Source organism: Somniosus microcephalus, chromosome 3, assembly GCF_052327205.1.
Source record: "Somniosus microcephalus isolate GS21.2 chromosome 3, FLI_Smic_1.0, whole genome shotgun sequence".
Classification (NCBI taxonomy): Eukaryota; Metazoa; Chordata; class Chondrichthyes; order Squaliformes; family Somniosidae; genus Somniosus; species Somniosus microcephalus.
Genome location: NC_140989.1, coordinates 170,675,475 through 170,697,092, shown reverse-complemented (window position 1 = coordinate 170,697,092; position 21,618 = coordinate 170,675,475). Strand labels below are relative to the sequence as shown.

At 48.8% G+C, this 21,618-nt stretch overlaps 1 protein-coding gene across 1 annotated transcript in view; it reads right to left on the bottom strand.

Annotated features, from left to right (window-relative positions):
- Positions 1-210: 210 nt before the first annotated feature.
- entpd6 (ectonucleoside triphosphate diphosphohydrolase 6) overlaps positions 211-21,618 on the bottom strand; it is a 78,597-nt gene continuing 57,189 nt past the window's right edge. The window contains exons 9-12 of the mRNA XM_085981872.1: positions 7,086-7,150; positions 5,538-5,639; positions 3,179-3,319; positions 211-445 (exon numbers count right to left, since the gene is read on the bottom strand). Coding sequence (XP_085837998.1) covers positions 333-445; positions 3,179-3,319; positions 5,538-5,639; positions 7,086-7,150 — 421 coding nt within the window. The 3' untranslated portion in view covers positions 211-332. The remainder of the gene's footprint in view (positions 446-3,178; positions 3,320-5,537; positions 5,640-7,085; positions 7,151-21,618) is intronic.

The following is a 21,618-nucleotide window of genomic DNA, read 5'->3' as shown; positions in this document are numbered from 1 at the left end:
GGGGGAAGAGAGAGAGCGACTGGGGGGAAGAGGGGGAGGGGAGGGGAAGGGAGGGGGGGAGGGGAGGGGAAGGGAGGGGGGAAGGAAGGGGGGGAAGGGGGGGAAGGGAGGGCGGGGGGGGGGAGGGGGGGCGGGGCCCCCCCGAGGGTCGCGGCCCCCCCCCGAGGGTCGCGCACGCCCCCCCCCCCCCCCCCGAGGTGAAGACCGCCGATTGCGGCTGTGCGAGACGGCCGGCGAGCCCGGTTGCCAGGGTAACTGTTGACGCTCAGCAAGCCCCGCCCCCCGGCCGAGCCAGAGATGCCGCGTCTCAGCTCCTGCTGCGCGCGCACCCTTTAGTAAGGTAGCGGTGCTGGGCTGAGGCCGGCCCCTGCAGCCTTCGAGTGGGGCCGGGAAGTGCCTAGCTCGGGCGTGGGTGCGGAGGAGAAGGCGAGGCTTCGAGGCCTACCTGGAAAAACGGGGAAAGGTAGGAAAATTAATGAGATTAGATAAGTTAATTCGTTTCTAAATCATTTTTTTAAAAAACAATATGTGTTTTAAAAGCAACGTTTTTTTTAAAGACGCAGAAAGCGGGAAAAAGGAAAAGTTTGGAATCAAGATGGCGGTGACTCACCTCGGTTCAGAACGATAAGGCCCGCCCACACACGCACCGATTGGCCCGGCCGCACGCGGCAGCAAGCCGCCATACGATTGGTCGACCTCGAGGTCACTCTGTCGCTAATGAGCGGATAATGAGATGCTAATGAGCGGAATGTTGAAGGTTTTTGGGATACCGCGGGCGCGATTTTAGCCCGGCCGAAACGTAAATACGCTTAAAACCGTCTCGGAAGCGTAAGCTTTCTTTGGAGGTAACGCGCGCGTAGGTACGCCCTGTAACTTTCGAGCGCATAGCCCGCCAGACGCACACGCGATGACAGACAGAATGACAGACAAACAGAAGGATCGACCGATTCATATATATAGATTGATTGACTACAAGGCAAATTACACTATTTTGTTCTTGTACAGGCCTCAGTTGGAATACTTTGGTCTTGAGGCTTTGGGAAGGGTGCAGAGGAAGGCCATCTTAGTTATCAAAATAGGCTAAAAGAGCTGGGACTCTATACTTTAGAGTAGCGTAGACTTAAAGGCGATCTGATCAAGGTTTATAAGATGATGACGGGAATAGATTGTTTTTACATACATAGGATATACAGCATTGAAACAGGCCATTTGGCCCAACCAGTCCATTCCAGCGTTTATGCTCCACTCGAGCCTCCTCCTGTCTTTCCTCCTCTAACTCTATCAGCATAACCCTCTATTCCTTACTCCCTCCTGCTTATCTAGCCTCCCCTTAAATGCCTCTATACTATTTGCTTCAACCACTCCCTGTGGTAGTGAGTTCCACATTCTCACCACTCTCTGGGTAAAGAAGTTTCTTCCGAATTCCCTATTGGATTTCTTGGTGACTATCTTATATTGATGACCTGTAGTTTTGCTCTTCCCCACAAGTGGAAACACTCTCTGTATCTACTCTATCAAAACCTCTCATAATTTTAAAGACCTCTATTAGGTCACCGCTCAGCTTCTCTTTTCAAGAGAAAAAAGACTCAGCCTGTTCATCCTTTCCTGATAGGTATACCCTCGCATTTCTGGTATCATCCTTGTAAATCTTTTTTGCACCCTCTCCAGTGCCTCTATCCTTTTTAGAATATGGCAACCAGAACTGTACACAATACTCGAAGTATGGTCTAACCAAGGTTCGATACAAATTTAGCATAACTTATTTTATCCCTCTAGAAATAAGCCGTAGTGCTTGATTTGCTTTTTTTTTTGAATGGCCTTATTAACCTGTGTCGCTTCTTTTAGTGATTTATGTATTTGTACTCTGAGATCCCTTTGCTCTTCCACCCTATTTAGATTCTTATTTTCCAAGTAATATTTTTATTTTCTTATTTTTACCAATATGTAATACCTCACATTTATCCATGTTGAAATCTGTTTGCAAATTATATGCCCATTCTGCAAGTTTATTAATGTCTTCTTGTAATTTGTTGCAGTCTTCCTTTGTGTTGACTATCGCCCCCCCCCCCGCAATTTGGTGTCATCTGCAAATTTAGAAATTGTTTTTGATTCCAAAGTCTAAACAGTGGTCCCAGCGCTGATCTTTGTGGGACCCCACTTTCCACCTTCTGCCACTCTGAATAGCTACCCTTTACCCCCATCTCTCTGCTTTCTGTCTTGAAGCCAGCTAGCTATCCATTCTGCTACTTGTCCCCTGACTCTGCATTCTCTGGCCTTATTCATTATTCTATTATGGGGTACCTTATCGAAGGCCTTTTGGAAATCTAGATATATTACATCTATTGCATTACCCTCGTCTACTCTCTCTGTTACCTCTTCAAAGAATTCAATGAGGTTGGTCAAGCAAGACTTTCCCTTTTGAAATCCATGTTGACTATTCATTATTATATTTTTGGTTTCTAGATGTTCTTCTATTTTTTCCTTTAGTTGGGATTCCAAAATTTTTCCTACCACCGACGTTAAGCTGACTGGTCTAGATTATGTTCCAGTTGACAGTTTGTTCCAATTAAATAGGTTAGGGAGGATCAGGAGTCACCATTTTAAGTTGTATAAGGCCGGATCTAGGTTAGCTGTCAGGAGGTGGTTCTTTTCCCAGAGAATAGTGGACCTCTGGAACAGCCTGCTGGCTCGTGCTGTGGGCGCCGATTCGCTGAATTCCTTCAAGCAAGAGCTGGACCTGTTTCTGGCTGGGGTGGAGATTCCCTCTCCCAAGTTTTGTCCCCAAACTTGATCTTGGTTTTTATCTTTTTTTTGCCTCTCCCAGGAGATCACTTGGTTTTGGGTAGGGTGGAGAGTATAAATATTGTGATACGGTAATACAATTACGTGGGACATGCTGGATGGACCAGAGGATTGTTTCCTGTCCGTCATTGTTCATATTTTTAATTTTTACCCTCCCCACCCCGACCCTCTCCTGCCCATCGGGAGGCGGGGGGGGGATTATTATCGACCCCCAAATCTAGCACCTGCACACTGCTGCTCTGCTTGAGATCATCCAATTCAGCATTGGAACCTTCACATCTGTGTTGTGACGGTTTGCTACCTCACCAGGTGGTGACTTTACTCACACTAGACCATCAAGGGAACTAGACTTCAATTAGTCCCATCAAACACTTACCAATAAGTCCAACATCAACTGCTCTGTCATAGTAGTAGGAGAATGCATAAAACGACAAGTTCCCCACTTCTTCAGGCTTATGCACTTTTTTGTAGAGTATTTTTTCTATCCTTGTATAACAGGAATCATAGAGAGGTTCTCCTAGAACACAAGCAGACAGAGAAAAACGAGCTCAGCTGTTTATCAGCTTCAGGTTTTTACTTAAAACTAAGAGTGTACGAATACTGCCAGTTATGTAGTTGAATAGTGGTGTAGCAAAAATTGACGGTCAAACATTTCAACCTTAAGCCAACCACTGATTCACAAAATTAATAGTAGTCAGGCTGGAGCAGAAAAGAGAATAAAGCACATTCATTTTCCTTAGGAATAAGTGATGAGGAACATCAGCTTTGACTGAAGAATAGTCAATATGTTCCAAATTATAAGATGAATAAAGTAAAAAAAATTGTAAAATTCAGATTAGCAACACTTTACTACTTTCTCTATTTAGCTAGTCTAATTCACAACATTTTATTGCAACCAGTTTGTGAAAAGCATGTTTTTGCCAGAGATTCAGTTATTATTAAACACACACTGCAAGTGTGGGAGCTCAAGCAGAAGGCTGCAATTGATGTTCTATGGCTGCACAACAATCAAGTACATTTGCTTTACTGAGTGAGCATAATCAATCCTAGCACGATTGCCAGATAAAGTGCTGTGCAGCACCAACCGTGTGGGCCGAGAAAAGAAAAATCAACTGTGCTTCTACCAATCCATCACAATCATAGAATCATAGAATGGTTATAGCACAGAAGGAGGCCATTCGGCCCATCGAGCCTGTGCCGGCTCTCTGCAAAAGCACTCAGCTAGTCCCACTCCCCCGCCCTTTCCCCATAGTCCTGCAACTTTTTTCCTTCAGGTACTTATCCAATTCCCTTTGGAAAGCCACGATTGAGTCTGCCTCCACCACCCTTTCAGGCAGTGCATTCCAGATCCTGACCACTTGCTGCGCAAAAGTTGTTTTTCTTCATGTTGCCTTTGGTTCTTTTGCCAATCACCTTAAATCTGTGTCCTCTGGTTCTCAACCCTTCTGCCAATGGGAACAGTTTCTTTCTGTCTAGACCCCTCATGATTTTGAATACCTCTATCAAATCGCCTCTCAACCCTCTTTGCTCTAAGAAGAACAACCCCAGCTTCCCTAGTCTATCCACGTAACTGAAGTCCCTCATCCCTGGAATTATACTCGTAAATTTTTTCTGCACCCTCTCGAAAACCTTCACATCCTTCCTAAAGTGTGGTGCTCAGAATTGGACACAATATTCCAAGTTGAGGCCAAACCAGTGTTTTATAAAGGTTCATCATAACTTCCTTGCTTTTGTACTCTATACCTCTATTTATGAAGCCCAGTATCCCGTATGCTTTTTTAAACGCTTTCTTAACCTGCCCTGTCACCTTCAACGATTTGTGCACATATACCCCCAGATTTCCCTGTTCATGCACCCCCTTTAGGATTGTACCATTTAGTTAGTATTGCCTCTCCTCGTTCTTCCTACCAAAATGTATCACTTCGCACTTTTCTGCGTTAAATTTCATCTGCCACGTGTCCGCCCGAAGTCTATCACTATCCTCCTTACTGTTCACTATACTCCCAAGTTTTGTGTCATCTGCAAATTATGAAATTGTGCCCTGTACTCCCAAGTCCAAGTCATTAATATATAAGAAAAGCAGTGGTCCTAGTACCGACCCCTGGGGAACGCCACTCCTTTCTACCAACGTAACAATTATGGACATAATTTGTTGGCCCATGCTGTCCCTCCCTCATACCTGGGGGGGAGGGGGGGCTGCAAATATGGGGTATAGAAACAGATAAGCACGTGATAGAAACAAAATTCACCACCAGTCTCTCTCCCTCCTGCGATTCTCCCTCCCTCCCCGTCTCTCTCCTTCCCCCACTCCCTCCCCCACTCACCCCCCCTCCCTCACCCACTCCCCCCACTCCCTCTCCCTCTCCCTCCCCCGTTGTTACATGGGGATCAGTTAGAATGAGGCATATTAAATAATCTCTTGATGCATTCTTGAGAACATAGGAAGAGGAGCAGGCCATTCAACCCCTCGAGCCTGTTCCGCCATTCAATTAGATCATGGCTGATCTGTATCTTAACTCCATTTACCCGCCTTGGTTTGGTGTTTGGGGAAAGAGCAGGGGAGTGAGACTAATTGGATAGCTCTTTCAAAGAGCCGGCACAGGCACAAAAGGCCAAATGGCCTCCTTTCTGTGCTGCAAGATTCTATCACAGTTCACTACTTGTTGGGAGTAATTTACCACCGTGTCTGGAGGTTGATAAGTTAGAAGTGAATGCATTTAAAAATAGTTCTGTACCTGCTTTCTGTCCTTTAATGCTGTAAACGATTTCAGCATGCTCCCATTCCGCTTTGTAGTCTGGTGATAAGCAGGAACTTACTAGCTCTTGTCTTTTCGCAACTGCGAGTGAACAATACAAGGACAGCATAATTACAAAATCAGAAGATTAGAACTGAACTGCCATTTTCTTCACAGACCATTTCAGAATTAAAATCGTTGCTAAATCTTTCTGGAACTTAGAATGAAGATATCTTATTCCTTTAATTTCTCCAGACTTTTTAAATTCAATCTGTCCATTAAAAGAGGAGAGGAGTCAGGATGATTAGGGCAAAGATCCAGCACTTTGCACTCCCCCGCAGAAGACTATTCTAATTCCCTTGCAACCGTAACATAGGCAAGTAAGATAACTGCATGCAAAGGTTTTCTGCTCCAGGCAGCACTGCCTTTTGCCAGTTTTAAAAGAATTGCACTTCCACTAGCTGTTCAAAGTTGTGGGCTAAAGTGAAAAAATTAACAGGGAACAGGTAACCTGAATATAAACCTCGTTCCATTATATTCAGAATGACAGACTGTGACCTACAACAGTATGTTACCAACCTTTCCTGTGTCATCCCCTGTGCATGAACCCATGCTACCTTTTCCCCATTCTAACCTTTTCCAGTTCTGACGATGGGTCATCAACCTGAAACGTTAACTCGGTTTCTCTCTCCACAGTTCTGCCTGACCTGCTGAGTGTTTCCAGTATTTTCTGTTTTTTATTACCCAATGCTACTGTGGCCTCTGGTTCATTTCAGCTCCGATACAAATAATACAATCTATTTCCATTCTTTATAACAGCTGCTTTATAATACACATCCCCCACCATTGAAGAGGTTCTGCAATCAAGTTGGTTCTCATTGTTGCCACATTGCTCTTTTACGCCATGGGGCTGATATGGCATTAACAGAACTGTGCATGTACTGTGCACTGATCGCAAATGTGATTTAAATGCAACTTTAAAAAAAATCTCAGGATGTGGCCGTTGCTGGAAAGGCCGGCATTTATTGCCCATCCCTAGTTACCCCATAGAAAGTGGTGGTGGGCCTTCTTCTCAAAACGCTGTAGTCTGTGTGGTGAAGGTGCTCCCACAGTGCTGTTAGATGTGGAATTCAGGAGAGAGATGAGGAATTCAGGATTTTGACCCAGCGACGACGAAGGAACGGCGATATATGTCCTAGTCGGGACAGTGTATGACTTGGAGGTGGTGGGTTCCCATGCGCCAGTGTAAATGCACTAACTTTACGCATGTGTCCCAGGCCCTTCCATAATGTCAGGGGAGGGGAAGAGAAGGGAAGGAGAGGACTCCAACAGATTGATGGCAAATGCTGCTGGGGGAAGAGGCAGAGTTACTTAGTCTTGCAGCTTCCAGCACTCCCACTAAAGGAGTGTTTTGATGCCTCTGACCATACCAGTGCCAAGTCCTTTACATTACAGAATATAACAGGTTTAAGTATTCTCACTCTATGCCAGGAGACAGGGTATGGCACCTCAAAGTAGAAGAAATTATGACCAGTTATGCTAACTTACGTGGTTTGCCTTCCGTTCCTCCTAAAATTGCCAGTCTTGCCGACATCAAACCGAGTCCTAGGTAACTGAAAAATGAAAGCAATATTAGTGAAATGTGGATCGCTGAACTAGTCAACAAAATAAAAATCAATTATTCTTACATTAATAGCTGGCTCTAATGAGTTATAAGGCAAGTACATAATCATGGAAAATGCTGGAAATACTCAGCAGGTCAGGCAGCATCTGTGGAGGGAGAAACAGAGTTAACGTTTCATTTCGATGATCTTTCATCAGAACTGGAAAAGGTCAGCAACCTGAAACGTTGGGGGCGATTTTGCCAGCCCTGGGGAGGCAGGGCTGCCGGGAAAATGGCAGAATTTGGGGGCGGGTGCCCAACCCGCCTCCGTGCCATCTTGTTAGTTAACAGGCAGAAAATAGGCTTATCACCATTTTGCCCACACAAGTGCGGGCTTCCCGAAGGCTCCGAATCCCGCCAGGGTCACCGAGGCGAGTAGTGGGTCTGCAGGGGTCGGAGGGGTGCAAAAGTGTGGTGTGAAGGTAAGTGATGGGTGCAAGTGTGGAGAGGTGAGTATCTGAGGTAAGTGGAAAGTGTTAGAAAAAGTGTATTTACCTTTGTTTCTTCCTGCAGGCTTCAGTTGGTGGGTATGCAGAGTCTCGCACCTCCGCGGTAGAGACGACAGATGGCCGTTGCATTCTCCAATGCAACAACCATCTAATTTCTGCAAAAGACCTCATCAAACTACAGAGAATGTCAGTGTTTGACAGCTTCACAGAGCTGTCAAATGATGACAATCCATCTGTCAAAAATTGTTGACAGATGAAACGACATATGTTGACGTTCTCTGCAACCGGCTTTCCCTTAATTGGCCTTCTGAGCCTGCTGGGTGGGCTTAACAAGGTCAATCAAGGGACAATAGCGTGGGTTGGCCAGAAGTTGATGGAGGCGGGACTGAAACCCGACAAGTGGGAGTCCCGCCTCCAAAAGCTCCCCATTGGCAAAATCACCCCCAGAAACTGTTTCTCTCTCTACAGATGCTGCCTGACCTGATGAGCGTTTCCAGCATTTTGTTTTTTATTTCAGATTTCCAGCATCCGCAGAACAGGAAACTCTTTTTTATCCAGCACCGACGGGACTGGCGTGGTGCCAGTTTATCAAAAAGTCCGGATTACAGAGAGATATAGTAAAAGGGACGAGAGCTCCGTACACAGCAACAAATCCAGGCTTCCCTGTTGCTCAGCAACAGGTGTAGGCACCCAGCCACAAGATCCAGGCGTCCCTGCTGCTTAGCAACAGGTGCAGGAACCCCGGTTACACAGCCACAGATCCAGGAACGGCCACTCATATGAAGTAAAACTTACCTGAACCTACTCCTGAATGTTGCCGGTTAACAGAGATTTCCGGTTATTTAGGTGCCGGTAAATCGAGTTTCCTGTATTTTGCTTTTACATAATCATGGAGTTTGGATGAATCCCATACATTTAAACAGATGTCAATCATATATAGTTAGACTGTGCTCTGCTGTTGTCAGTCCAAAGAAACAAGTGTGCATCTGTATTATTTTGAAAATAAACACTTTAAAAATAAGTGTTAGGAAAATGAGCAGTTTAGAAAATATCTAATGATTACTATCAAGATTATTAAAGCACATGAAAAAAGTAAAACCAAAATTAAAGAAAGCATAAAATCAAAATTTTACAGCGGAGGAGACCACCGTTCGGCCCATCACACTTGTGCTGGCTCACTGGAACAGCTATCCACTTCGTTCCATTCCCCTGCCCTTTCAAATATTCATTTACAGTATTTCCTATTTAAAATCTATTATGGATTCTACTTACACCGAGCATGTTTCCGGGTGAAAATTAATTATTTGAATTTACAATGGGCGTATAGAAATTTGTGTTTCTTTTTACCCAATAGCTGTTAGACAAACTCTGCCTTGGTCTGTGATCCAACAAGCTTGGGGGTTCCTAGAACCCACCTTTCCTCCCCACCTTCTCCCCAGATGCTGCCCAACTTTCTTTGTAGGATGATCCAGATAGCTGGGACAGGCTACCTTTGCACCAGATGTCCATCCTATCTTCCAGAACATAGATTCCAGACACTGTCGCTGGTTTCCCGCTATGTTGCTATACCTTTTCAAACCCTGCTATACTTGTCTAAATATGTTGTAAGCTACAGTACTATACAGTAGTCAGTTTAATATTTTCCCTTGTGAATTTTGTTCACAAGGGAGCTTTTATCATATAGGAAAAAAGTGTTAAGGTATTTAAGAATTCTTTAAAAAAAAATATGGATCAAAATTTTTGTATGAAAAAATACGGTGAGCATACTGATTAAGTATTAACTCAAAAGAGAAAGGAACATGTTCAGGATTTTCTGAAATAAAATTCACAAAACTTCTTGACTATTGTAGTAATTCTGCATTTTCAATACTTCATGCTTGGAACCAGAATTTTAATTAGCATATTGACTGAGCCATCCCCTTGATCGACAGCCATCTGTTACCTTAAACATCCAGTCCCCTCCACCACCGGCGCACCGTGGCTGCAGTGCGTACTATCTACAAGTAGCACTGCAGCAACTCGCCAAAGCCATTACGACAGCACCCTACAAACGCGCAACCTCCACCACGTAGAAGGACAAGGGCAGCTTCTTCTTAGGCAGTTCCTCGGAACCGAGGATGACTTGCTTCCACACTAAAAATGAGTTCTTAGGTGACTGATGAGTCCAATGCGGGACGTACAGTCTCTGTCACAGGTGGGGCAGACAGTGGTTGAAGGGGCGGGTGGGTGGGGTGCTTGGGTTGACGTGCGCTCCTTGCGTTTGGCTTCTGCTTGCTCCCGGCGAAGAGACTCGAGGTGTTCAGCGCCTTCCCGGATGCTTCTCCTCCACTTTGTGCGGTCTTGGGCCAGGGATTCTCAGATGTCAGAGGGGATGTTGCACTTTTTCAAGGAGGCTTTGAGAGTGTCCTTGAAATGTTTTCTCTGCCCACCTGGGGCTCCCTTGCCGTGTCAGAGCTCCAAGTAGAGTGCTTGTTTTGGGAGTCTCGTATCAGACATGCGGACGATGTGGCTTGTCCATCGGAGCTGATCGAGCGTGGTCAAAGCTTCAATGTTGGGGATGTTGGCTTGAGTGAGAACACTGACGTTGGTGCGCCTATCCTGCCAATGGCTATGCAGGCGCATGGGAACACCATCACCTCCAAGTCACACACCATCCTGACTTGGACCTAAATCGGTTACTTCGTCGTCGCTGAGTCAAAATCCTGGAACTCCCTCCCTAACAGCATTGTGGGAGTACCTTCACCACACAGAAGAACAGAAGATTTAGGAGCAGGAGTAGGCCATATGGCCCCCTGAACCTGCTCCACCATTCAATAAGATCATGACTGATCTTCGACCTCAACTCCACTTTCCCACCCGAGCCCCATATCCTGGATTCCTCTAGAGTCCAAAAATCTATCTATATTTTCAATGACTCAGCATCTACAGCCCTTTGAGGTAGAGAATTCCAAAGATTCACAACCCTATGAGTGAAGAAATTCCTCATCTCGGTCTTAAATGTCCTACCCCTTATCCTGAGACTATGCCCCCTAGTTTTAGACTCTCCAGCCAGGGGAAACAACCTCTCAGCATCTATCCTGTAAAGCCCCCTCAGAATCTTATATGTTTCAATGAGATCACCTCTCATTCTTCTAAACTCCAGAGAGCATAGGCCCAATCTACTCAATCTCATCATAGGACAACCCTCTCATCCAAGGAATCAGTCTACTGGACCTTCATTGCACCATCTCTATGGCAAGTATATCCTTCCTCAGATAAGGAGACCAAAACTGTACACAGTACTCCAGGTGTGGTCTCGCCAATTTCCTGTACAATTGTAGCAAGGCTTGCTTACTCTTGTACTCCAAGCCCCTTGCAATAAAGGCCAACATGCCACTTGCCTTCCCAATTGCTTGCTGTACCTACATGCTAACTCTCTGTTTCCTGTATAAGGACAACTAAATCTCTATGAACAACATTTAATAGTTTCTCACCATTTAAAAAATAATTGTTTTTCTATTCTTCCTATCAAATTGAATAACCTCACATTTCCCCACATTATACTTCATCTGCCATCTTACAGCCCACTCACTTAACCTGTCTATATCACTTTGCAGATTTGTGTCCTCCTCATAGCTTACTTTCCCACCTAGCTTTGTATCATCAGCAAACGTCGATACATACACTCGGTCCCTTCAGCTAAATCATTAATATAAATTGTAAATAGCCAAGGCCCAAGCATGATGACCTGAAATGACCCGTTTATCCCTACTCTGTTTTTTGTCTGTTAGCCATGCACATTTCAACATCGGAAAGAGTCCTGTCAGAGATTCTCTGACCAGTCAGCTTACTTGTGTGTGAACATCAGAACCAGTTCCCTACTTTCTGTTTTCTATCCATGCTAACATATTGCCCCCAACCCCATGAGCCCTCATCTTGCATAGCAACCTTTTATATGACACTAGCTGGAGGAGCCCGGCATTGCCAGGGCTGCTTTGGACCGGGCGGTTTAAATCGAGTCCCAGGCTTTCGGGCCTGTCTGTCTGTCCCTCTGTGAATCTGCTGCTGGGCAACATTTCTACCTTTTAATACCTTGAAAGATGAAAGTGAAAGTACTTTTAAAAATAACATAAGATTTACCAAAAACGTTTTATAAGAGATACTAACTTTTTCGAAGCTGGATTAGCAGGTTTTGAGCTGGAAGTAGTTGAAGCAATGGCTGCCCGATGCCCGAGTTGAAAATCATTAGTCCCGCCCACAGATGCAGTGATTGGTCAACCATCAGGTGACTGAACTGTAGGATTGGTCAATCATGACGGCAGTCAATCAATGCTAATGAGCGGATAATGAGGGGAATTTTGAAGGTTTTTTGCAAAACGCCTAAAGCGAACAATTTTTGTCCGACCGAAAAGTAAATACGCTTACGACCGTCCTGGAATGTAAGCTTTCTTTGGATGTAACGCACGTGCAGGTACGCTCTGTAACTTTCGAGTGTATAGCCGGACAGACACACTGAAGGACAGACAGAAAGACAGACAGACAGACAGAGAGACACATCAATCCTTTTATATTTATATAGACTAGCTGGAGTGCCCGGCGGTGCCGAGGCTTTTTCGAGGGCATGTTGTTGTTGGAAGAGAGAGAGAGAGCGACTGGGGGGGGGGGGGGAAGAGAGTGAGAACGACTGGGGGGGGAAGAGAGAGAGCGACTGGGGGGGAAGAGAGAGAGCGACTGGGGGGAAGAGAGAGAGCGACTGGGGGGGAAGAGAGAGAGCGACTGGGGGGGGAAGAGAGAGAGCGACTGGGGGGGAAGAGAGAGAGCGACCTGGGGGGGAAGAGAGAGAGCGACTGGGGGGAAGAGAGAGAGCGACTGGGGGGGAAGAGAGAGCGCGACTGGGGGGGAAGAGAGAGCGCGACTGGGGGGAAGAGAGAGCGCGACTGGGGGGGAAGAAGAGAGCGCGACTGGGGGGAAGAGAGAGCGCGGCTGGGGGAAGAGAGAGCGCGGCTGGGGGGAAGAGAGAGCGCGGCTGGGGGGAAGAGAGAGCGCGGCTGGGGGGAAGAGAGAGCGCGGCTGGGGGGAAGAGAGAGCGCGGCTGGGGGGAAGAGAGAGCGCGGCTGGGGGAAGAGAGAGCGCGGCTGGGGGGAAGAGAGAGCGCGGCTGGGGGGAAGAGAGAGCGCGGCTGGGGGGAAGAGAGAGCGCGTCTGGGGGGAAGAGAGAGCGCGACTGGGGGGAAGAGAGAGCGCGACTGGGGGGAAGAGAGAGCGCGACTGGGGGGAAGAGAGAGCGCGACTGGGGGGAAGAGAGAGCGCGACTGGGGGGAAGAGAGAGCGCGACTGGGGGAAGAGAGAGCGCGACTGGGGGGAAGAGAGAGCGCGACTGGGGGGAAGAGAGAGCGCGACTGGGGGGAAGAGATGAGCGCGACTGGGGGGAAGAGAGAGCGCGACTGGGGGGAAGAGAGAGCGCGACTGGGGGAAGAGAGAGCGCGACTGGGGGGGAAGAGAGAGCGCGACTGGGGGAAGAGAGAGCGCGACTGGGGGGAAGAGAGAGCGCGACTGGGGGGAAGAGAGAGCGCGACTGGGGGAAGAGAGAGAGAGAGAGAGAGAGAGACTTGGGGGAAGGAGAGAGCGAGAGAGAGACTGGGGGGAAGGAGAGAGCGAGAGAGAGACTGGGGGAAGGAGAGCGAGAGACTGGGGGGAAGGAGAGAGCGCGACTGGGGGGAAGAGAGAGCGCGACTGGGGGGAAGAGAGAGAGAGAGATTTGGGGGAAGGAGAGAGCGAGAGAGAGACTGGGGGGAAGGAGAGAGCGAGAGAGAGACTGGGGGGAAGGAGAGAGCGAGAGACTGGGGGGAAGGAGAGAGCGAGAGAGAGACTGGGGGGAAGGAGAGAGCGAGAGAGAGACTGGGGGAAGGAAGAGAGCGAGAGACTGGGGGGAAGGAGAGAGCGAGAGAGAGACTGGGGGGAAGGAGAGAGCGAGAGAGAGGCTGGGGGGAAGGATGAGAGCGAGAGAGAGACTGGGGGGAAGGAGAGAGCGAGAGACTGGGGGGAAGGAGAGAGCGAGAGAGAGACTGGGGGGAAGGATGAGAGCGAGAGAGAGACGGGGGAAGGAAGAGAGCGAGAGACTGGGGGGAAGGAGAGAGAGCGAGAGACTGGGGGGAAGGAGAGAGCGAGAGACTGGGGGGAAGGATGAGAGCGAAGTGACTGGGGGAAGGAGAGAGCGAGAGACTGGGGGGAAGGAGAGAGCGAGAGACTGGGGGGAAGGAGAGAACGAGAGACTGGGGGGAAGGAGAGAACGAGAGACTGGGGGGAAGGAGAGAGCGAGAGACTGGGGGGAAGGAGAGAGCGAGAGACTGGGGGAAGGAGAGAGCGAGAGACTGGGGGGAAGGAGAGAGCGAGAGACTGGGGGGGAAGGAGAGAGCGAGAGACTGGGGGGAAGGAGAGAGCGAGAGACTGGGGGAAGAGAGAGCGGAGACTGGGGGGAAGGAGGAGAGCGAGAGACTGGGGGTAAGGAGAGAGCGAGAGACTGGGGGGAAGGAAGAGAGCGAGAGACTGGGGGGAAGGAGAGAGAGCGAGAGACTGGGGGGAAGGAGAGAGAGAGGGGGAAGGAGAGAGGGGGGGGAAGGAGAGGGGGGAAGGAGAGAGAGGGGGGGAAGGAGAGAGAAAGGGGGGGGACGGAGAGAGAAAGGGGGGGGAAGGAGAGGAAGGGGGGGAAGGAGAGGGGGGGAAGGAGAGAGAGAGGCGGGGAAGAAGAGAGAGAGGGGGAAGGAGAGCGAGAGGGGGGGGAAGGAGAGAGAGAGAGGGAAGGAGAGAGAGACAGAGAGGGGGAAGGTGAGAGTGAGGGAAGGGGCTGGACTCAGAGCTCCGTGGGTGAAGGGCGGCCGCCCATTTTGTGAGGTCGACGGGACGGTTGAGACCGCTGGGAAGGGCTTGGACTTAGAGCCCAACCGCGGTGACCGTGGGTTATATTGCGATGACTGTGTTATAGGACAATGAAGCCAGCTACCCTCTGACCGGAGGAATCAGGAGCCACTTTCTTAAGGCTTTTAATCTGCAATTTAATAATTTCAAAACACTGTTACTTGTTCCACATTTAAATTTTATGTTGTTTAAAATACTTCTAACATTGAATATAACTCTGGTTAATATTTGGGATCCAGGGTGTAGTTAGTAATGCTTGAAGTCTTACGTTGCAGCTTCTGACCGCCTGTGTGAAGCAGAAACTCAGACATAGTTTGATGCTGAATCTTTGCTGGTTGTTCGAATGATGCCAATAAATCTGTATCCGTTTCTGTGACTTTTTCTTAATTAGGAAATGCCCTAATTGATGAAACGCCCGACTCCCTCCTACCTCTTCCCCCCCCCCACCTCTCCCCCCCGCTCCCCCTCCCACCTCTTCCCCCCCCTACGTCTTCCCCCCTCCCCCTCCTACCTCTTCCCACCCTCCCCCTCCTACCTCTTTTCCCCCCTTCTACCTTTCCCCCCCCCTCCCCCTCTTCTCCCCCTCTTCCCTCCCACCTCTTCTCCCCCTCTCACCTCTTCCCCCCTTCCCCCCCTCCTTCCCTCCCCCTCCCTCTTTCCCCCCTCCTCCTCCTACCTCTTTCCCCCCTCCTCCCCCCCTCCTCCTCCCTCTTCCCTCTCCCCCTCCTCCTCCCTCTCACCACCCTCCCTACCCCCTTCCTCCCCTCTCTCTCTCTCCCCTCTCTCCCTCTCCACTGCCCGAGCCCTCATCCCCCGCTCCAATCCCTCTTTCCGCCCCGGGGCCCGGGCCTCGGCACCTGGATGAACGCGTTCCCTTGACGCTTTTGGCAGCCTCGGCCGTCACCCTGATGTCGTTGGCCGAGGCGAACACACCGCAAAGACATGGCCCAGCCGAGTCCAGCGCCCTGGTCAGCTCGAGGTCCGCAGCCGCTGTTCGGCCGCAGGCCACAAAGCACCCGAGCCCAGCGCCGGCGATGGCTCCACGGAGCTCCGTGCCGCCCCACGGAGCTCCGTGCCGCCCCACGCACTGACATGGCCCCGCCCTCCCGAGCTGGCTTCAAGAGCGCCGATTGCAGCTGAGAGAGACGGCCGGCGGGCCCGGTTGCCGGGGTAACCCTTCCCGCTCTCCAAGCCCCGCCCGAGATCCGCACTCCTGAGAGCCCCGCCCCCCCCGCCCGAGCCGAGCGGGGAACAGAGAGAGACGCCGCGTCTCAGCTGCTCCTGCTGCGCGCGCACCCTTTACTAAGATAACGGCGCTCGCTGAGGCCCGCCCCTCCAGCCTTCACAAAGATGGCGGCGATCGGGGGCCGCTTGTTGACTGGGGCCGGGAGGTGCCTAGCTCGGGCGTGGGTGCGGAGGAGAGGCCGAGGCTTCGAGGCCTACCTGGAAAAACGGGGAAAGGTAGGAAAATTAATGAGATTAGATAAAAGATTTAGAAAGTAATTAACTTTTTTAAAAAACAATGTGTTTTAAAAGCAACGTTTATTTTAAAGACGCAGAAAGCGGGAAAAAGAAAAGGAAAAGTTTGGAATCAAGATGGCGGCGACTCACCTCGGTTCAGAACGATAAGGCCCGCCCACACATGCACCGATTGGTCGACCGTCAGGTCACCAAAGCGTAGGATTGGTCAATCGTCCCGTCAGTCGACCGTAGGAGGGCCCGGCCGCACGCGCCAGGAACCCGGCGTACGATTGGTCGACCTCGAGGTCACTATCGCTAATGAGCGGATAATGAGATGCTAATGAGCGGAATGTTGAACGTTTTTCGGATACCGCGGGCGCGATTTTTGTCCGGCCGAAACGTAAATACGCTTACGACCGTTTCGGAACGGTAAGCTTTCTTTCGAAGTAACGCACGCGTAGGTACGCTCTATAACTTTCGAGCGCATAGCCGGACAGACGCACACGTGAGGACAGACAGATAGACAGACAGACAGAAGTATCCGTTTATTTATATATATAGATAGATAGATAGATAGAAGATAGATAGATAGAAACATAGAAGATAGGAGCAGGAGTAGGCCATTCGGCCCCTCGAGCTGCTCTGCCATTTAATGAGATCATTGCTGATCATCCAAATTCAGTAACCTGCTTTCTCCCCATATCCTTGATCCCTTTAGCCTTAAGAAATATATCTAACACCTTCTTGAATATATTTAATGAATTGGCCTCAACTGCCTTCTGTGGTAGAGAATTCCACAGGTTCACCACTCTCTGGGTGAAGAAATTCCTCATCTCTGTCCTAAATGGCTTACCCCTTATCCTTAGACTGTGACCCCTGGTTCTGGACTCCCCCGCCATCGGGAACATCCTTCCTGCATCTAGTCTGTCTAATCCTGTTAGAATTTTATAAGTTTCAATGAGATCCTCACTCATTCTTCTAAACTCCAGCGAATATAAGCCCAATCGACCCAATCTCTCCTCATGCGTCATTCCTGCCATCCCAGGTGTTAGATCCATGATTCTTTAAATAGGATGTTTCCCCAAGAACTACACGGATGCTGTAACTTAACAATCAACAGGTATTTACTGGAGTAGAGTAGTCTCAAGACAGGCAGTACAGAAGCCTGCTCCGGCTTGATATACAGGTGTGGTCACTGCCGGTACTACAGTATACAGGAGCTGTAAAACAGTTCTCTCTTAAAGGTACATACACAACAATTCCTCCCCTTTTAGATTAACAGTACCATAACATTCATTTAACAATTAACATTTTTAATATGCAACATTAACTGAAAATAGTCCATTTATAGATTCAGTCTTTGGGGCGGCTTCCTGATCCTTTCGGGATAGCGCCTTTCCTGAGGTTCTTGTTCTTGGTGCGGAGGCGATTCTGGCCCCTTTTCGTCGGTTAGTTCATCGGTTTCCACTGCTACTGGTTCGGAGGTAGATGCTCCGGTATGTCGGGTTCATCCCCAGGTACTCGAGACATGGGGTTGACTCGTTCCGGTGACGCTAAGATCTGATCGACGTGGCGTCTCACAATGTTCTCCCCGACATCCACTGTGTACATTAATGGCCCCTGCCTTGTGCCTATCGTTCCGGGTTGCCATTTCTCTGTTCGGTAGTCACGGGCCAAGACTGGTTGTCCTACATTGAAGCTCCTTGTCAGCTTCTTATTGATGTGCTGGAATTGTTTATCCTCAACATTTCTTCGCACATTGGGTCTGAGCAAATCCAGACGAGATCTCAACCTTCGGTTAAAGAACATCATGGCCGGGGTCTGGTTGGTAACTGCATGTGTCGCATTTCTGTAGGCTAATAGGAATTGTCCACCTTATGCTGTAGTGGAATTTCATCATCGCACATGGCCTTTATTGCCTTTTTAAAGGTTTGTACGAACCTTTCAGCCAATCCATTTGTGGCTGGATGATACGGGGCGGATGTGTAATGCCTTACCCCATTCCTTCTCATAAATTTTCGAAACTCTTCGGACACAAACTGTGGTCCATTATCAGAGCAAATCTGCTCTGGCAAGCCGTTCCTGGCAAATATGGTCCGTAGGACTGCAATCGTTTTCTCTGTAGTGGTTGAGGACATTTTTATCACCTCAGGCCATTTCGAGTGACCATCCACTGCTATTAAGAACATTGAGTCCATGAATGGACCAGCAAAATCAATATGCACCCGTTGCCATGGAGAGGAGGGCCACTCCCATGGGTGTAGAGGGGCATGTGGTGGTGTATTTTGGACTTTCTGGCATCCTGAGCAGCTCTTGGTTAGGTCCTCGATTTGTTGATCGATCCCCGGCCACCACACGTAAGCCCTAGCAAGGCTTTTCATTTTCACGCCTCCCAGGTGACCTTCATGAAGCTCATTTAGCACTCTCTCCCTTAATTTGGGTGGAATCACCACTCGGGATCCACACATCACTGTCCCCTGGCATACTGACAGCTGTTCTCTTCTGGATGAGAATGCTGGCAACAGTGAGTCGCCATGTGTTGGCCATCCCCTCACCGTCAAATCATATACCCGAGACAGTGTCGGATCATTGCGGGTCTCCTTCTCTATATCCGTGTTCGTTACTGGCAATCGTTCAATTATTGACGAATAAAATATCTCGATAGGGTCCACTGCTGGTGCTTCCTCCACAGTAGGCAGTGGCAGGCGTGATAGCCCATCAGCGTTTCCATGCTGTTTCGTGCCTTTATATTCTATTTCATATTGATTTGCCCCTAGAAACAGGGACCATCTTTGTAACCGTTGTGCAGTCATCACTGGAACGCCCTTCTTAGGATTAAAGATGGAGACAAGTGGTTGGTGGTCAGTCAGCAAGGTGAACTTCTGCCCATGCAGATAGTGGTTGAATTTTTTTACTCCCCATACTAGGCTGAGGGCCTCCCTGTCAATCTGGGTGTAGTTGCGCTCGGCTGAGGTTAGTGACTGAGACGCAAAGGCTACTGGCCTCTCCAACCCGTCTGGGAATTTGTGCGACAGCACCGCTCCAATACCATAGGGTGATGCATCACATGCCAAACGAATTGGTAGTGCTGGGTTGAAATGGGCCAACATCTCTTTTGATGTGATCAATTCTTTACACTTCTGGAAAGCTCGTCTACGTTCGTCATTCCACTTCCATGGCACCCCTGTTTGCAGTAGGGTGTTCAGTGGGTGTAATACCGTGGACAAATTTGGTAAGAACTTATGGTAGTAGTTTACCAGCCCGAGGAACGACCTCAGTTGTGACACATTTTCCGGTGCTGGAGCCTTGACTACTGCCTCAATCTTTTCAGGGGACTTATGTAACCCCTCTTCATCGATGACGTGGCCACAATACGAGATCTGCTTCTGGAAAAACTCGCACTTGTGGCGATTAGCTCGTAGCCCATATTCCTTTAATCTGGTGAGCACCTTCTCCAAGTTGGCGAGGTGATCAACTGTCATTTTCGCCCGTGACCAGGATGTCGTCCAAATAACACTGGGTCCCTGGAATCCCTTGCAGGACTTGATCCATCGCCCTTTGCCAAATAGCCGGAGCCGATGCTACCCCGAACACCAGCCGGTTGTATTGATAGAGACCTTTATGAGTGTTGATCGTGAGGTATAGTTTCGAGGCTTCTTCTACCTCCATTTGCAAGTACGCCTGGGCTAGATCAATTTTGGTGAAGCGTTTACCTCCAAATAGTGAGGCGAAAATATCCTCAATTCGTGGAAGCGGATATTGTATCGTGTGAAGGACTGGGTTCACTGTCACCTTAAAATCCCCACAGATGCGGACCTTCTTTGGTTCCCCAGGCATATTACTCAACGACCTCATTACAGGAACGATGGGTGTAGCCCACTCGCTCCAGTCTACTTTGGACAGTACTCCTGAACGTTCCAACCCTTCCAGCTCTGCTTCGACGGCTGGTCTGATCGCATAAGGCACTGGTCTGGCCTTAACTTTGGGCTTGCATTTTCCTCTATTTTAATCGTTGCTGTTATGCCTTTTAGTGTTCCGAGTCCCTCCTGGAACACTTCTTTTGCATCAGTTAGCATTTTTGACAGTCGTCCAGGTGTGACGTCGTCATCCTTTTTGGCCTCAACCTTCAGTGCCTGTATGGAATGCCAATCTAATTGTATCTTCCAGATCCATTCACGTCCTAGCAGTGGTGGTCCTCCATCTGGCAATACATATAAGTCTATTTTAGGTATTTCCTGGCCTTTGTATATCACTTTCACCCTTACTTTTCCTTTGGGGTAGACTTTTTGCCCCGTGTACGTCTTCAAGACAATCTCTGTAGCTTTCAAGGGTATATGTGAAAATAGCCGCTTGTAGTCCCTTTGGTTTATGACTGTTAGGGCTGATCCTGTGTCCAATTCCATTTTCACTTGGACTCCGTCTATCTTGAGTGTAACCCAGATAGTCTGGTGATCCTCCATTTTGGTTACCTTATGTAGTTTCAGACAACCCAGCTCCTTGCTTCCGGAGTCTGTGTCACTTTTCTGTTCGTCTAAACTACTGTCCATCACCTTGTGTACCTTTTTGTACTTCTCCTGTGGAGATTTCTTGCTGTTGGTTTTCTTCCCAGACCTGCAGACTCTTGCTATGTGTCCTGCTTTTCCACACTGTCTGCACACTTGGTCCTTGAACCAACAATCCTTCTGGTCGTGTGTTGTTCTGCCGCAGCGATAACACTTCCCTGTTCCATAGGACATTTCATTGGTGCCATATTCTTGCGGTCTCCATTGTATCTCTGCAGCGCCCCTTGCGGCTGCTTCATGTGATACTGCCATACTGAAAGCCTTGTCCAGCGTAAGATCCTTTTCTGATAGAAGCCGTTTCTGGGTTCCTTCACTTTGAAGCCCACACACAAACTTGTCCCTTAACGTATCTGCTAGTCCCACTCCAAACTGGCAGTGTTTCGATAGCTTGCGCAGTTCCGTTAAGTACTCAGCATTGCTTTTGTCTTTGTGTTGGTTCCTTTTATGGAACTTAAATCGTTCTGCTATCAGCAGCGGTGTGGGGTTTAAGTGGTCCTGTAGGATTTCTACTATGCTTTCGAAATTCTTATTCACGGGCTTCTCTGGGGTTATTAGGTTTTGCAGTAACCCATAAGTTTTTGCACCCGTGGAATTTAACAAAACCAGTGCTTTCCAAGCATCTGGCACTTCATTCGCCCTGCAGTACACCTCAATACGTTCCACATATGTCGCCCAACCGTTGACTTCATTGTCGAACGTAGAGATACTGCCACTCTTCGGCATCCCTGGGTGTGATTTAACTGTCAAAAATGGTGTCTCCCGCGCTTTTCCTTCTTCTCCGCTGGCACAAAATGGCGTCTCCCGCGCTTTCCTTTCTTCCCGCGCTCGCCCTTCTTCTCCGCTGTGGCTTCTAAAAATGGCGTCTCCCGCGCTCTTCCTTCTTCTCTGCGGCTCAATGGCGTCTCCCGCGCTCTCCCTTCTTCTCCCCGCGGACACTGTTCAGCGCTTGAGCCCTGGCTGTGCTCTGCATGTTTTTTTTTTTCTGTGCGCCTTTCCCGTTTCCGCTGCTCGGTCCTGAACCCGGCTGCTGCTTTACCCTCTCTCTCTCCGTTT